This window comes from Eublepharis macularius, chromosome 9 (assembly GCF_028583425.1).
Source record: "Eublepharis macularius isolate TG4126 chromosome 9, MPM_Emac_v1.0, whole genome shotgun sequence".
NCBI classification, from domain to species: domain Eukaryota; kingdom Metazoa; phylum Chordata; class Lepidosauria; order Squamata; family Eublepharidae; genus Eublepharis; species Eublepharis macularius.
Window position 1 is genome coordinate 498,311 of NC_072798.1, and position 15,805 is coordinate 514,115.

The window sequence follows — 15,805 nt, forward strand, 5'->3', positions numbered from 1 at the left end:
GGGCCGCGCGGGGCGGAGGCGCGCAGGCCGGGCGATGGCGGGGGCTGCGGGCGGGGCGCGGCGCTGGGGGGGCTTCTCGGCCTGGCTGGAGTGTGTCTGCGCCGTCACCTTCGACCTGGAGCTGGGCCAGGCGCTGGAGGTGGGCGGCGGGGCGGTGCAGGGGGCTGGGGCGGGGGTCCTGCCGGCGGCCTCCCACTGACGCCCTCCCCTCTCCCCCCCAGCTGGTCTTCCCCCCGGGCCACGCCCTCAGCGAGAAGGAGGTAGGCGGGGGAGGGGCGAGGGGGAGAGGCGGGGGAGGGGAGGACCGGGCCGACCCCCCTGACGCCCCCCACCCGCGCGTGTCTTGCAGAGGAGCAGCGTCTGCTTCCTGGCCTTCCCGGACTCCTTCTCAGGTGAGCGGGGAGGGAGGGGCTGGGGGGCGCCCGAGGGGGGTCCAGATGCCCGCGCGCCCCTCCCCCCGCTGAGCCCCTCTCTTTCCCTCCCCCTCTGCAGGCTGCCTGGGCGACACCCAGTTCTGCTTCCGCTTCCGCCAGTCGGGGGGGCTGCGCGGGACCCCCCAGGCCGTCAGACCCCAGCCGGACGCGCCGCCCGCCCTGCAGGTCAGGCGGGAGGGGGAGGGCCCGTGGGGGAGGGGAGGGCCGCCCCCGCCCCCGCCCCCGCCCGCCCTGGTCCGACTGCGGCTCTCTCCCCGCCAGCCGGACCCCGCGCACCGCTTCGGCTACGTGTATTCCCGGCAGGTGCCCGACCGCTCGGTGCGGCGCGGCTACTTCCAGAAGGTGAGCGGCGGCGGGCGGGCGGGCGGCGGGCTTGCCGTGCTTGGCCTTCGGTTGCATGAAAGCAAAAGCGCCCCCCCCGCCCCCTCCGTGCGCCCGCGGCGGGAGAGCGGGAGTGCTGCCGGCGCGCCTGGGGTGCCCGAAGGGGAGGCATGTCCGAAGATGCGTGAGAAAGCCCCGCATCAGGCCGGGGAGGGTGCGCCCGCGGCTGGCCGGGGGGGGGTGTGGTTCGCAGGGACCGGGCCCTCCGGCTGCTGGGCGGGGCGCCGGGGGGGGGCTCTGCTGCCCTGGCTGCCTGGCCCAGCGCAAGTCCCCCCCCCAGTGCTGTGGCGATTCCCTGGGCCGGCTTCTGCAGTCAGGGAGGCAGGCGGGGGCCCCAAGGAGCAACCTGCTCAGTTGCCTTGAGGAGCTCCGCACCCCAGGCAGAGCCGGCCTTGGGATTTCTAAAGCCCCCCGCCCCCCCCCCCGCAGCCTTGGGGAATGCAGAAGGGCCCCTGGCGCCCAAACCCTGGCGCTCCCTCCCGGAGGGATTTGTCCCTCCCCTTCCATCATCCGCAGCACGTGAGGCTATTTCGGTTTTCTGGGGCCTCCCTTCAGAGATCAGCCTGGCCTGGCCGGGACTGAGCCGTCTGCTGGGCCCTGCTGCCGCCTTCAGACACCTGCTCGGGACTTTCAGACCCACCACTCATCTGCTCAAGAGAAACTGAGTGTGTGTTGCATCATTTGCAAATGCTATAGCTTCTTTCACAGATTGTGTTATGCTATACGTTTTAAGTGAGTAAAACTTTAAAAACATTTCAGTCATTCCAAAGGGAAACAGGAGTTTGTTTTCCATACTCCCCAAATGTCCCAGTTGCCCCCCCCCCCAAATTGGGAATACTGAAAGTAGTGTAGCGTTATAGCAGGAGCAGGCAGTACTGCCACCTGCACACAGGCCACCCATTCTTGACGGGGGGGGGGGGTGTTCCTCTCTCTTTCAGTCTCTTGTCCTGGTGTCTCGCCTGCCTTACGTGAATCTTTTCCAGCGTCTGCTGCAGCTCATTGCTCCCGAGTATTTCGACAAGCGGGACCCATGTCTGGAGGCAGGTGAGGAGCTTCGGCACATGTTTTGGCGTTGCTGAGAAGCGTGCTCTGAGTGAGCACACCCAGACCTCACGCATAGTGCCGGATGCGCTGCCACGTCTGCACTGAGGTGGCGGTGCTTCCTTGTTCCCTCCCTGGAGGAAAGATGCCCGGCTTCCCCCCTGTACAGGCAATTGTGTTTTTGCAAAACTGCATAGGAAGACGGCCAAGACATCTGTGTGGCTTTGCCTGTTATCTCCTGCCGGCAGCTGGGGGTCATCCACTGGGAGCCCAGATGTAGAAAAATGCTTTGCTTGACCGTTAGATAAAAGCTCAGCTCCCACGTGGCTCTGGTGTGCTCTTAGAGCAGTGGGATGCTGAATTCGGCCACCGGTGTCGGTGCACTGGAGGCATTGCCTGCCTTCTCCAGCAGCCCAGCCAGCCAGCGGAGGAGCAGAAGCCTAGGTTCCCTCCTTTGCCTGGCAGGTATTTACGGTGTATTTTCTAGCTGCCTTTTCTGCCAGGTTGGCTCCAAAGTGTTTTACCATTCCCAAGAATTGTTCATGTTGCTGTGGAGACGGCGGGGGGGGGGGGAGGGTTTGAAGTGGTGCCCCAGTGGGGGCTGCAAGGGCGCTGAAGCGGCCTGTTGTGCTCTGGGGTTTTTCAGTGTGCAGCGAGATCGACCAATGGCCTGCTCCAGTACCTGGCCGGACTCTGAACCTGCCCGTGATGGGTGTCGTCATTCAGGTATCTAGTGGGGATCCTTCCTTTCCGGGGGGTGGGGGTGGGGGTGGGGGGGGCGACACATTCTGCACGTGTTTTTGCATTCTCACGATGGCCCTCACTTTCTGTCCTGTGCTTTGTCACACAGTTGCGAGTTCCCTCAAAGGCGGACGAACCTGGCTCCAGCCCTGAGCAGCCCGTCAGTCAGGAGGTGAGAGCTTGCCGGATGGATCTTGCTAGGCTGCAGGGGGCTTCCCTGAATGGCTGTGGATTAGCCTGTGTGTGGGATGGATGAGGGCCCCTGTGGGTTGCCTTCCACTCGTCTGTCCTGGGTGCTGAGCACCTGCTGGTTTCCCTGGGTGAAAGGGCACAGGTGTGTCTGGGGAACGGCCTTGTGTCTGGAAGAAAGGGGCAGCAGAGAGTCTTGGCTTCGGGTGAGTTGAGTTGGCTGCCTTCTCTTTTACTCAGAACCTCGTGCCAGCCCCGATCGTTCTCACCAGTGTCTGTGAACTGGACCTCTTTCGGTAGGTGCTTCGCTGCCTCTCCTCCTGGAATCTACTGCGCAGGTGACAAGGGTCTGGGAAGTGAGGAAGTGTGGGGGTCAGACTTGGGGCTAGCCCAGGGCATAAAGCATGAAGCTGCTCCTTCGGCGGGGCAGGGGCAGGGGCAGGGGCTGGAGGGGGGCGGGGTGAGCGACGGCCAGCAGTGCTCGTGGCTTCTCCTCTCTTCGGGCAGGGAGATCAGGCACGGGGGGCTCAGGGAAGGCCAGGTGCCATCTCCTAGTGTGGTTCTTCCGGACTCATTTGGTCAGGCCAGTTTGCTTCTGAGGCAAGGTGGACGTTTTTGGCCCACCAGGCAGGGGCTGGAGTGGTTTGTGCCCAAGAGGGAAATGGCCCGGGGCTGGGCTGGAGGCCCGTCTGTGGGCACGGCCCCCTGGCTGGAGGCCCCCGTGCTCCTTGTTGGGCCCAGGCAGGGAAGCACGAGCAGCAGCCTTCCTGTTTGCTAACTGGCTGCCTGGATCACGCCAGTTCCACCAGCTCAATTGAGACATGGAGCAGCCTTGCACGGGGTTGGAGCGCTGGCCCATTTTGCTCAGCAGGTCTGCCCTGACTGGCAGCGGCTTTTCCAGGCCTGCCAGCAGAGATTTGCTGTGGCTGGCAGTATTGGGGATTGAACCTGAGACGTCAGGTATGTGATGCCGTTGATGTACCCGCCCCCGGGGCATATGATGCTTCCCTCTAGGCAGCCGTCTTGTTTGGTCTTGTCTCCTCTGACGGGCTGCAGCTCTCCTGGGTCTTGGGCGCAGGGGGGGCTTTCCCTGCTCCCAGCGGTTCTTTAATGTGAAGCGGTGCCAGAGTTTGAACCCTGGGCCAGCTACACGTAACATCCGAGTTTTACCGCTGAAGCTGCAAGGTAGTGCTTTTCCAGGGTGCTTGTGAGTTGCCTGACCGAGCTAGTGAGGACTTGGCCAGAAGCCCTTTCTAGTCTCTGTGGGCCTGTCCGTGCCAGCTGGAGGCGTGCGGGTTGTCTCTCTGCCTGGGCCTCATCACACACACGCACCCCCTCACCCGTGTCTGTGGCTGCAGGTGTTTCCAGCCAGTGCTGGCCCACGTGCAGATGCTGTGGGAGCTGCTGCTGCTGGCGGAGCCTCTGGTCGTCATGGCCCCGTCGCCCGCCGTCTCTTCGGAAACGGTTCTGGCGCTTACCGGGTAAGTAAGGGGCTTGAATTCTGTGCCTGACTTGCCCAACTGACCCCAACCCTGCGCTTTGCTCTCGGCGTTTATTCAGAGCCGCTCTGTTGGCCTGCTGTGAGCCTGTTGTCCACAGGGGCTGGTCGGACGGACTGCAGGGGCGGAAGTCGGGCCAGCCCTGTAGCCAGCGGGCAGGCTTTCTCTGCCCGGCCTGTTTGGGAACGGCACTGCTGGCCCTGGCCCCCAAGAGGGTGCGTGCCCCCTGATGCGCTTCCCTCCTCCTCTAGCTGCCTGGCTCCTCTGAAGTACTGCTGTGACTATCGTCCCTATTTCACCATCCACGACAGCGAGTTCAAAGAGTACACCACCCGGACGCAGGCCCCGTGAGTGCGCTCCGGCCAGAGGACTGGCTGTCCTGTGGCTGTGGGGAGGGCGGAGACATGGGGCTTTCTGCTGAGGATTCCCCCTCCCTCTTTCCCTCTCTGGCCTCTTCCTCCTCAGGCCGAACGTTGTGCTCGGAGTCACAAATCCATTTTTTATCAAGACGCTGCAGCACTGGCCCCACATCCTCCGGCTTGGAGAGCTCAAGATGGCTGGTAAGAGGGTGTTGCGGAGATGCTTCTGTCAGGACAGAGAGTCAGCCGGGGCTGCTTGGAGAATGGCCCCTGGGCATGGGGGAAGATAAGGCAGCCCCCTTGATACTTCATCGTGTCGAGGAAAGAGAAAACCCCGCTGAGTAGCCTGCGAAGGACGGCTGTGCCGGGAGTGGGAGACGGGGCTTGTGTGGGTGCGAGCCGTTTCTGTCTTTGGCTTTCGAGCAGAGTGTGCGCGGATCTCCCTGTTCTCAGGCGAGATCTGTGGGGGGGGGGGGAGGCCGCTGGGCTCTGCATGCCGGACGGAGCTGCCGTGATCGTGGCCTGGCCCGGCCCATGCTCTGTCTTGCCCTGCAGGGGAGCTGCCCAAACAGGTAAAGCTGAAGAAGCTTGCCAAGCTGAAGTCGCTGGATGCCAAGCCAGGTACCGCCTGCTTCAGGCAGAGTCTTGAACTTGCCCTCCTTCCCCAAGTGCTGGGCTGGGAACGACGCACAGCAGCCGAGCGTGTGGTTGCTCTGGGTCCATCCCCTCCTGTCCCAGGGAAGGGCTTTTTCTCTGCACTGTTATCTGCAGAAACCCTTGTAGGTTTTATTTTTATTTACTTAAAACATTTGTTTTCCCTCCCAGTTAGAGCTCTCTAGGCAGCAAAGGACACAAAAATCAACTTTAAAAACAATACGTAGATATAAAACAACAAATTAAAACATGCAAAGAGAAGGGTCAATAAGAACACCAAAGCAAAGAAGAAAGTCTTCAACTTCAGATGGCCGATAATGGATTAAGGAGTCAGATTAATCTGCCTGCGGAAGGGAAGCCGCAGTTCTGGTGCCACAGCGGGGGAAGGCCCTTTCTCAGCTCTCCAGCCATCTAGCCTCCCATGACGGGGGCCCCGAGCAGGGCCCCCAAAGACACCGGCAGTGGCCGGGTAGGTCTGTGGGGAGTAGGCAGTCCGTCCGTCCGTCCCTCGGCTGTGCTGGCAGGGCAACGGCTTTCAGCAGAGACGCTCTGCACTCTGTGGGCCCCCCCCAGGACTAGCACTAGGGCAGCTTCGATGCAGAGGCTGGCTGTTCCGGAGCTGGTCACCGCCCTTCTCCAACCCCTGGGATGACGACTGCTTTTTTCTCTTTCTGTTGCTGCTCGCTGTATCTAGGACTTTACTCCTCGTATAAAACATTCTTGCACAAGGACAAGGCCCTCATCAAGAGACTCTTAAAGGTGAGCGCAAGCCAGGGCCGGCCGTTGCCACAGCCAAGCCTCCCCGCTCCGTTCTTGGTGCCTGGCTTCCATCTGCTGCTTCGTGCCCAGCCTCCCATCTTGTGGGGAAGGCCGGAGGGCTTAGAGGTGTGGCCTTTGGTGTAGTCAGCCCACCCAGGTCCTTTTCCAGTTTTGTAGCAGCTGAAGGAGGAACGGGCAGGCTTTGTCCGCCCCGGCTCAGGGTGTCACGACGAGGGGCACTCCTCTGAGACGTACAGAATTGAGTCAAGGCTGTGCTGTGGCACTCCTTGCCTGGGGGGTCTTAAGCTTTTCCCAGAGCTGCTAGGAGCAGAAACTTAGACATGCCAGATACCTGGATTCTCTGGGAGAGGGATGGGCATCTCCGTCAGCCTGGAGACCAGGGCCGCCACCCCCCGCCCCCCGGCCGGCCGGCCTGCATTCATGAACTTGCCTCACTCTGTGGTGCAGTCTTGTTCCCAGAGTGAAGGCAGCTGCCCCAGGATAAAAGGAGAGGGTGCCCTAGAGAAGAAGGGCTCTGGGGTGTGCCCTTCTTGGTCGCCTGCAGACTGGAGAGCATTGCTGCCAGTGCCTGCGCAATCAGCACTGCCTTTCCAGCGTAGTGCGCCAGGCGCCATTTCATACCTGTTGATAGCCGCCTGGCATTCCCAGCCCCGGACGGGACTTTGTTACCCAAATCAGTCCCTTTGTCGAGCCTGCTGCGTGTAGATCGCTCTGCGTGTGAAGAGCCAGTGCTTGCCTTCCAAGACAAGTGATCCTTTCCATATGTTGCGTACATGGGTCCCAGTCTGGCACAATAAGTCTTAATGAGAGAAAACTGGAAAGGAGACGGCCACTTAACCAGTAAGTAACTTTATTACAATACCCAGAGAGCAGAGCAGAAAAAGGGGGACCAGACCAAAGTACAAGGTAGTGTCACCGGACTGTTCAGTTGCAGTAGGACCACAGCAGTTTAGAGACGACATCCAGTAAAAAAACCTTTCACATGTGCCCAGTCCTAGTATGGAGTTGCATGACTTCTAGCCAGAAAGCTAATTCGAAGTTTTTCCAGATTATGTTCCTCCCCTGTGGCTGGTCCAGAGCAAATCAACCTGGAGAGAAGAGAGTTGCCCCAAAGGGATAATTTGGGGAAGGAGTCCTTGGCCTGGCAGGGGGTGGGATAGGGATGGACGGGCTGTCAGTAGGGCAAACCCGCCAAGAGCAGGAGGTGGGAGGAGCCAGGCACGGGGACTGGGCAGAAGGACGGGGAGGGTTAAGTTCAAGAAGGAAGGCAGGGTGACGGGAAGGCGGGGCACACTTTGCTTGCCTTGACGTGGAAGGCGAGGGGGGGAGGTCCAGTGATTTCATGCTTGTAGTGCTGGAAGAAGGCTCTGGAGGGGCACCAGGTGAAAGTATAGGGGTTGAGCTGCCCCTGGGATGCCCTGGTGCCAGCGGCGGGGTGGGGGTGGGGGGCTGCCATTGGCCCAGTCTGGTGCAGAATCAGGATGCCCAGTGGCAATGGGCCAAAGGGGCAGGACCCAGGTGCACCGCGGTGCAGCTTTCGGGCTGTTGGCGCCGGGCTCTGAATCTCAGCTGCCAGAGGACGATCCAAATTCACTGTGTGAGAGAGGCTGGATATGCGGGAGCTGGGCCTCCTTGCAGGGGAATGGCAGGAGCTAGGCGGCCAGGCATGATTCGTACTTGCCAGCCATGGCCAGCGATGGGCTGATGGTCTTTCCCGGGCTTACGATTAAATCACCCGGGAGGCTGTATTGTGAAGGAGAGTCAGGGAGCTTCAGTTGTTGTCCTACAAAGGTGGGGCTGTAGGCCGTGGTTGTAAGGAGCTCTGGAGCGCTAAACAAGAAGCCTTGGTGAATGTGCTCCTGGAGCATTCAGGTAGTGGGGCAACATCCTCTTGCAAGTGCCTAGCAGAATCCCAGCCTTAATTGAGGGACCCTGCCTCAATCTCAAGCAGGCTGGACTTCATCCACAACTCTGACTCCTGAGGGCCGAAGTAGTGTAGGGGTGCAAAAGGCACGGGGCCCGGGAGAGGGGGAGGCTGCACCCAACGGCATGTGGGCTTCAGCTCTGGGTGTCGTCCCAGAGGCTCTGGGGGTCCGTTCCCAGTGCTGGAGTGGGACGAGCTGACTGTAAAGGATGCTTCCTGAGTGGACTAGAATTGCTTTAGGAGAACATGCCCGGGAAGCATCCAAGGCCAGGCTCCACGCAGTGAGGAAGCGAAGGGGTTCCCGGAGCCTGCCTTGCTTCAGCACTGGCTGGGCAGAGGTTCCGCTCCGGGGACGGAAGCAGTGCCACGGGCTGCAGTGGTGTTGCCTGGGCAGCCGTGTGCAGCCACCCCCTCTCAGCGGGCAGGTGCTGCGAGGGTTGCTAGTTGGCCGTCCCCAAGCCAGGCAGTGCTGAGCGCGACCCTGAATTCCTCGCCGGGTCAGGTTCCGTGGCCAAATAAGCCCTTCAGATGTGTGGGGGCCAGGCCTGAGGTCTCACCTCGTGCCCTTTGCCTTCCCTTGTCCCGACCTGCAGGGCATCCACAGGAAGTGTCCCTCCGAGGCCCAGAGCGCCCTGCTGAGGCGACATCTCCTAGAGCTCACACAGAGCTTCCTCGTCCCCTTGGTGAGTCGCCGGGGCTGCCTGCAGGCAAGTGGCTGCTCCCTCGGCCTGAACGGCAGCGTCAGGGAAGGCTGCCCTGCCACTCAGGTCACAAGGGAGGACCACTAGCCACCCCCCCGGGGGGCATCCGGCTGCATCCCCCCCCCCCGAGGGGCAGCTCTTGTGCTGTGGGAAGCTGCCCTGTCCGGTGTGAGGAGCTCTTTTGGGGCGACACCTGCCCACGTGCGGGCCTGGGAGCAGCCGAGGTGCCTCCCTGTGTTCTGGGAGGGTGGCCTGGGGTGGCCCTGACTTCCTCTTCTCCTCTTCTTCCCTAGGAGCACTACATGGCCAGCCTCATGCCCCTGCAAAGAGCCATCACGGCATGGAAGGTGTGGGCCGCCTGCACCTCTTCTGGGCTGCTGCTGAGAGTTGTCCCGTGGGGGAGTTGTGGGCCTTTCTTCGGCTTCCAGATTCTGGGCCAAGGCAGGCCCGCCCTGCCAGCCCCTCCGCCCAAGAATCTCTGCTGCACACGTGGCTGTGCTCTGGGGCCCCTGCCTGAAGCGCGTGTCAGTGGGTGCCAGTTCAGCAGCAGCTGAGTTTTCTCACCGCTTCTTCTTCACCAGGCTGGTGCTAGTATAGAGTACAACCATCCCCCTCCTGCCACCACACACACGCAACTGGGCCTTTTTCCGTGGAAGGCCGGGGGGGGGGGCTTGCTTGAATCTAGTTCACAGGGACATCCCAGCAGACTCGGCGTATGCAAGCTTTGCTCTTACTCCTTCTGTTTCCCCCTCACCCAGAATCCCCCTCAGATCCGCCCGTTCCATCAGGAAGACTTCCTCAAGACCCTTGAACATGCTGGGCCTCAGCTCACCTGCGGGATTAAAGGGGACTGGATTGGCCTGTACAGGTAGGCTGTGTATTGCCCCGCGGTAGGCAAACAGTTCAGAACAAGCGGGTCACATAGCCCTGGAGGCACTCTACCACGTGGGATCTTGTGGGGCCCCTAGATATGCACGGGAAGGAACAGTCACTCCTGGAGCCAACCAATGGGGTGCAGTGACCTTGGACTAGATTCTGAACTCGCCAGTTTGTACATGACACTAGATTATTGGGAGTGCTTAGCAAAAAGAAACGGATTCTGAACAGCTCCAAAAGCATCTCTTCCAAGGGGGGAAATGGGCATTCAAACGGCAAATAAGGTTCAGTGTAAAGGGAATGCATATTGGTTCTAAAAATCCCACCCTCACAAATTCCCAGGGATCTGAGCTCCAGTGACAGGTGAGGAAAGAGATATAATAATAACATTTGATTTATATATCGCCTTTCAGGACAACTTAATGCCCACTCAGAGCAGCTTACAAAGTGTGTTGTTGTTATCCCCACAACGACAATCACCCTGTGAGGTGGGTGGGGCTGAGAGAGCTGAGAAGCTGTGGCTGAGACAAGGTCACCTGGCTGGCTTCAAGCAGAGGAGTGGGGAATCAAACCCGGTTCTCCAGATTGGAGTCCTGCGCTCTTAACCACTACACCAAACTGGCTCTCTGGATCTGGTGGGGTTGGGTGGACAGCCTGATGAAAATGTCAATCCAGTGTGTGGCTACCGAGGAAAAGGAAAATTCCATGCTGGCCATAATTAGACAAGGAATAGAGAATAAAACGGCTGCTATCATACTCTCCTTATGCAACTGTAGGGCAAGACCACGCTTGGGATACTGTCTGCAGTTCTGGTCACCACACCTGAGAAGACGTTCTGGAGCTTGAAACAGTGAAGAAAAGAGCAACCAGAATGATCAGGGGGCGGAGCAACTGCCCAGTGGGGATCAGGCCAAAGGCTTGGGCCTGTTTAGCTGGGCAGAAAGGCAAGGAAGAGGAATATGACTTCATGTTGCGGGGAGAGTGCAGGCAGGGAAGCTTTTCTCTCTCCCCTGCGATGGCAGACTGCAGTGTCAGTCACCCACTGAAGCTGGGAGATTCAGGACAGATAACAGGAAGTACTTCTGCACACAGCACATAGTTAACTTGTGGAACTCACTGCCACAGGATGAGGTGATGGCCACCAACTTACAAGGCCTTAAAAGAGAGTGGGCAAATTCATGGAGGACGGGGCTGTCAATGGCCACTAACCATGATGCGTCCGTCTCTTCTCCCTCCAGCAGAGACAGTTTACCTCATTTGCTGGGAGCCTGGGTGGGAGGGCGCTGTTGCCGTCGGTCGTCTTCTGGGCTTCCTAGAGGCAGCCAGGCAGCCACTAACAACAATAATCATCTGGGTGGACAAGAGGACTGGCCTAGATGGGCCTTTGGTCTGATCCCGCAGGGCTCACGGCCTGGTGCAGTGTGCGGATGCTGTTTTACCAGTTGAGAACAAGGGGACTGCAGCGCTGTTATGTGCAGCATTCGTGTAAGTGGGAAGCTGCTCCCCCATTCCAGAAGTGTTGTGTGAGGGGATGGTCTTTTGAGCCCCATTCCTGTGGCTTCCTGGGAAGTCGGAAATCTGCACAACTGGCCCAGTGCCCCTTTCCTCACTGCTGTGGGTTCCAAAACCAAACCGGACTGCAACTGCTGCCACCAGCAAATCAAAGTCTCTCTCTCTCTGGGTGGGATTGGCACAGCTAGCAACCTGATCCAGGCTTGGAGCATTCAAAATAAAAGGAAGTTTTATGAACAAAACCAAAAAAGGTCTACAGGGCCTGTTCAGGTATCAGGCAGAGCAAGAGTATGAAGGAAAGGGAAAATGCAGTCCTTTCAGTCTACATTCAGTACTTAACCTGAACGATGTTTAATTAAGACAAGTTGGTATCGATTGAAGTTGTGTAGTTAAGTTCCCTTAGTTCTGAGAGCTGGGACTCCCCCCACCCCACCCCCACCGTCCTCACTACGTGGGCAAGATGGAATCGCCAGATAAAGGCTTAGCCCTTCAGGGCCTGTGCCTCCCTCGTCAGAAGCCGTAAGATGGGGGAGAGCTCCTTTCCCATGGCCTGGGAATTTATAATCTGGCCTTGGAAGTCAGCCCCCCCCACCTCCAGATCTTCCTGTCTCAAGAGGAAGAGAAAACTTGAGCCATTTGTCTGTCCGTGACTCTGTGCCTCGAGATGTGACATTCCAGCAAAGTGGGCGATGCAAACCCGCATCACAGTGCATAGCCAAGAGATGCAAACCCGCATCACAGTGCATAGCCAAGAGATGCAAACCTGCATCACAGTGCATAGCCAAGAGATTGGCCCCACTCTGTTCTCAGGGGCCGGGACGCGTCTTTCCTGGCCCTTTCCTCTCTGCCAGCTATAGAGTTGCAAAGGAGCTCCTGCCCTGTGACAAGCAGTGGAACCCAGTGGATAAAAAATTGGGGTGACTTCTGGAACGGAGGACATTTCTCCACATATCATGTATCACTTTAAAAGAAACAAATTCCACACAAGTAGTCATGTGTCTGTCCTGAATTTCCTGCCCAACACTGGATGTTCTCTCTCTGCAATACATAGTTTTTTTCCTCCCTCCCACTTAGTCATTTTCTGGCACCCAGACCTCTACATCCCATTCCAAACGTAGCCACTCGAGTGTATTGCACTCTTCTAAGGACTCTTGTCAATCCCATCATAATAGCAGGCTGCCAAGATGTCCGCTTCACAACTCTCCAATTCCAGGTGACTTGTGCACCGATTAAATGGCACCTGGTCCCAATATAGTTGCAGTGAGTTTTCCCCAGCGTACTTCCTAATAGCTGAATTGAGCCTCTGTTCAGGGGTTGCTATATTTCTGGGTTTTAAGATGCTGGGAACAAACAGGCCGCAGCCCTCCGTTCCTAATCACGCTGCTAGAATTCCTGAGGCTTCTGGCTGGTAACTTGTGCAAAGATGCCAAGCAGAGGTCCCCGCTGCTGAAACCTTGGAAGGCTGCTTCCCCCCCCCCCCCCCGCCCCTGTGCCAAGGGCAGGAGGCGCTCTGTGCCGCCTGGCCTGGCCGCCTCGGGGTGACGCCTCCCCCTCCTCCCCCAGGCGATTCTTCAGGTCACCCAACTTTGACGGATGGTACCGCCAGAGGCGCAAGGAGATGACACTCAAGCTGGAGGCCCTGCACCTGGAGGCGATCTGTGAGGCAGTACGTGGGGAAGGGGGTGGAGCGGGAGGGGGGGGCATCCTGCCTTCCACCTATCCTCTGCAAGCCAGCCCTTGCCCAAGGATTCCTCAGCCCCATGTGCTTGCTCCCGCTGTCTCCTAATGGGTCTGGTCCTAGCAGTAAGCCTAGTTGCTTGCCCTTGGAGTAATTGTCAAGAGACCCTGAATATGACACAGCCAGGGTCCATACCCAGGATCCCGTAACAATTACTCCACAGTAAGTGGCTGAGTTGCAGAGACAAGAATGTCTCAGCCTGTTGATGGATGGTCTCGGTGCCCACCTCGCCCTGTGTTCTGCAAAACCATCTCAGCAGTTGGGAGCTGTGGGGAGGGGCCCTCCAGGAAACAGCCCTTGCTTCCATGTTTCCTGCCCAGCCCCCTGGTCTTGCGACCAGGGAAATGGGGGGCGGGGCGGGGGGGCCCTTTCCTTCTAAAGTGACTGCTCTTCCTGCAGGACATCGGGGCCTGGATGAAGCACAAATCCGAAGTGGAGCTGGTTGACCTGGTCCTGAAGCTCCGTGAGAAGCTGGTGAGCTGCCTCTTCCCCCACAACGGGGGCATGTGCGATTGCCTTGCCCTGAATAACTTGAGTTGGGCCCCCAAAGCAGCCAACGACAGTGTTCTCCCTTCTGCAGTACTATCTTTCCAATAGCAACCTTGAGAGGTAGACGAGGCGGAGAGAGAGAGAGAGAGAGAGTGTGTGCACAGCTACCCCAAGGACCCACGGCAGAGGGGGGGGATTCGAACCTGAGCCTCTCAGACCTTAGTCGAACACTCACCCTGGATTTGTGCCCATTTGTGTTCTCAGAACCTGGAATCTTTCTGGCACTGATGAGTGTGCCCAAGGGAAGAAGTGGGCAGAGGTTAGTTCAGCCCAGTTCATGGCGGAATCGAGGATGCCTTTTCCTGGGTAGGAGCACTTCAGGCCATCCCACGGGGGGAAAATGCTTCCTTGCCTAGAGAAAACAAGCCTTGAGGGGGAAGGATCCAGCTGAGCCTCCCTGACATGACTGTGTGTCATATACCGGAAGTGTTCCTCCTGTGGACGCATTAGAGGATGCAGCCAAAGAGCCTTTTCAAGAACACTTGAACGTACAATAGCACGGGCACATCCGTTCAGGCCGTCCTAGCTAGACACTGCCACCTTCTGTCCAATATTCCCAGGTGCAAAGATCCCCACCCACCCACCCCTTGTTCACAGCGAAAAGAGCAAAAAACCTCCGGGACTTATTAGTCAAGAGTAAACTACCAGAGGCGAAGGACAGCAGCTGTGGAAGTGGGAGGAGAGCGACAACAGGGGTTGCTTTCCTTGTCGACACTGTGCTGGGTGTGGTGGCTCTGCGTGTGCCTAGAAAAACTTTTCATGATTCACCAAATACTAAATCATCGTTCCAAGGGGGGGGGGCATTCTAGCCTTGGTGCCCAAGAGTTCATTTTCCCTTGTGCAACAGTGGAAGTTCAGGGTGCTCCAAGCAAGGGCAGCTGAGCCACACCTGTCCTTCGGCAAGGCTTCAGCCTGTCTGCTGGGACATGCCCGCCCTCCAGTTTTGCAGCTGAAGCACTGCTAGAGGTGGCTGTAGCCATGAAGCGTGGAGTACGTTCCAAAGCCCCAGTGACAAGCCGGTGCTCCTGGCAGCCTTTCCCAGTGCCGGTTGGAACCGTTGGTTCATGCCCTGGGGAGACTAGATGTGCTGTGCTCTGCCTGCCTCTTCCTTTTGTGCTCCTCTCTGTGTTTGGTCTCCCCTTGCAGGTGCGAGCCACGTGCCATCACTTGCCTGTGAAGGAGGAAACTGTCCAGCGTGTGACCCAGTACATCACCACCATCATTGGGTCACTGCCTGAGGATCTCCAGGCAGTGCTGTGTCCACAGTAAGCGGCCCACCGCAGCAGAGCTGGGCTGCCGGTTTGGGGGGCTGCCTGTGATGCGTGGCCCGGGCTTTCTGAGCGGCTCTGGAGGGGCAGACCCTTCTGCCAGACTCTCTTCCTCTCCCCGCTCCCTGAGGTCTGGCGCTCTCTTGCCTCAGTGTTTGCTGGATGATGGAGCCCTGTACCAGCAGCTGGAGGCCTCCACCTGTTGGGCTGAGGAAAGCTCGGAGACTCCCTGATGCCCCCCTCCAGGTCGCCATTCTGGAAAGACCAAGGAGGGTGCTGCCCAGCTCTCCTTCCATGGGGGGTAGAGCGCCCTCCATAGCCCCTGGGCCTGGGCAGAAATGGTGGCTGCCTGTCGTCGTCCCCCCCCCCCCGCCTCTGGCCCCAAGATTGAGTGTTCCTTGGTGTTTGTGCCTCTGCCCTGCCTAGTCCTAAGAACGGCTAGTAAATGTTAAATGTCTGGAAGGCTTGCTGCTGCGTTTTGACCTGGGATCTGTGTGTTGATTTTTACAGCACTTGAGCTGCGCTTGAGAGTCCCAGGGCCGATGCTTCCCAAGCCAGAGAGTGTGGGGCTTGTTTCTTGGCGTCAGGCCCAACTCTGAACAAGGCCCTGCGTTGCCGCTAGAAGGGCGATGCCGTTCTGCAGGGGACTTGCGGAGCACAGCAGAAGCGGGGGGGAGCCTCCTGTGCTGCGCCCCGGCAACTTCTTCCCCGCGGATCCTGGCCCTCCTCAGACGCCACCCCTCCTCCTCCGAAAGGGCGGAGTGCGGAGATGAAAGGGCAGCTGAAGTAGCAGGGTTGGGGGGGCGGGGGGGCGGCAGGAGGAGGAGCGCCCGCGTACCGGTTTGGCAGAAGGCGGGCAGGGGAGGCCCTGCAGGGTTCACTTGAGATGTGGCCCTGCTCCGCCTTGCTTCTGAACACTGAGCGGGTGGCTGGTTGGTTTACTCTGCAGTCGCTGCCTCTCCCTCCATGAATAAAATCATGGCGTTTGCAGTGTCTGGACACAGCGTATTATTAGTGGGTGTTAGCTACAGATGGAGCATCCACGGTTAGCTGCAGTATACCTCAATACTCCATATATTAGAAAGCCAATGGGGTCAGCTGCTGCTGTCATGCCCTGCTGATGAACTTTCTCGACGCCTTTGCCTGCCTACCATGTAAG

The 15,805-nt window shown here is 58.8% G+C and overlaps 1 protein-coding gene across 1 annotated transcript; it reads left to right on the forward strand.

Moving 5' to 3' along the window:
* The first annotated feature begins 69 nt into the window (after positions 1 to 69).
* DENND6B (DENN domain containing 6B) lies at positions 70 to 15,376 on the forward strand. Its single transcript, XM_054987698.1, has 20 exons — positions 70 to 139; positions 222 to 260; positions 350 to 392; positions 696 to 776; positions 1,754 to 1,859; positions 2,503 to 2,582; positions 2,707 to 2,769; positions 3,027 to 3,082; positions 4,145 to 4,267; positions 4,537 to 4,632; positions 4,751 to 4,845; positions 5,200 to 5,265; positions 5,993 to 6,057; positions 8,596 to 8,685; positions 8,997 to 9,050; positions 9,462 to 9,571; positions 12,655 to 12,757; positions 13,229 to 13,303; positions 14,525 to 14,643; positions 15,157 to 15,376. The coding sequence occupies exons 6-20, from the start codon at positions 2,565 to 2,567 to the stop codon at positions 15,161 to 15,163; spliced, it is 1,140 nt and encodes a 379-aa protein (XP_054843673.1). The 5' UTR covers positions 70 to 139; positions 222 to 260; positions 350 to 392; positions 696 to 776; positions 1,754 to 1,859; positions 2,503 to 2,564; the 3' UTR covers positions 15,164 to 15,376.
* Positions 15,377 to 15,805: the final 429 nt, after the last annotated feature.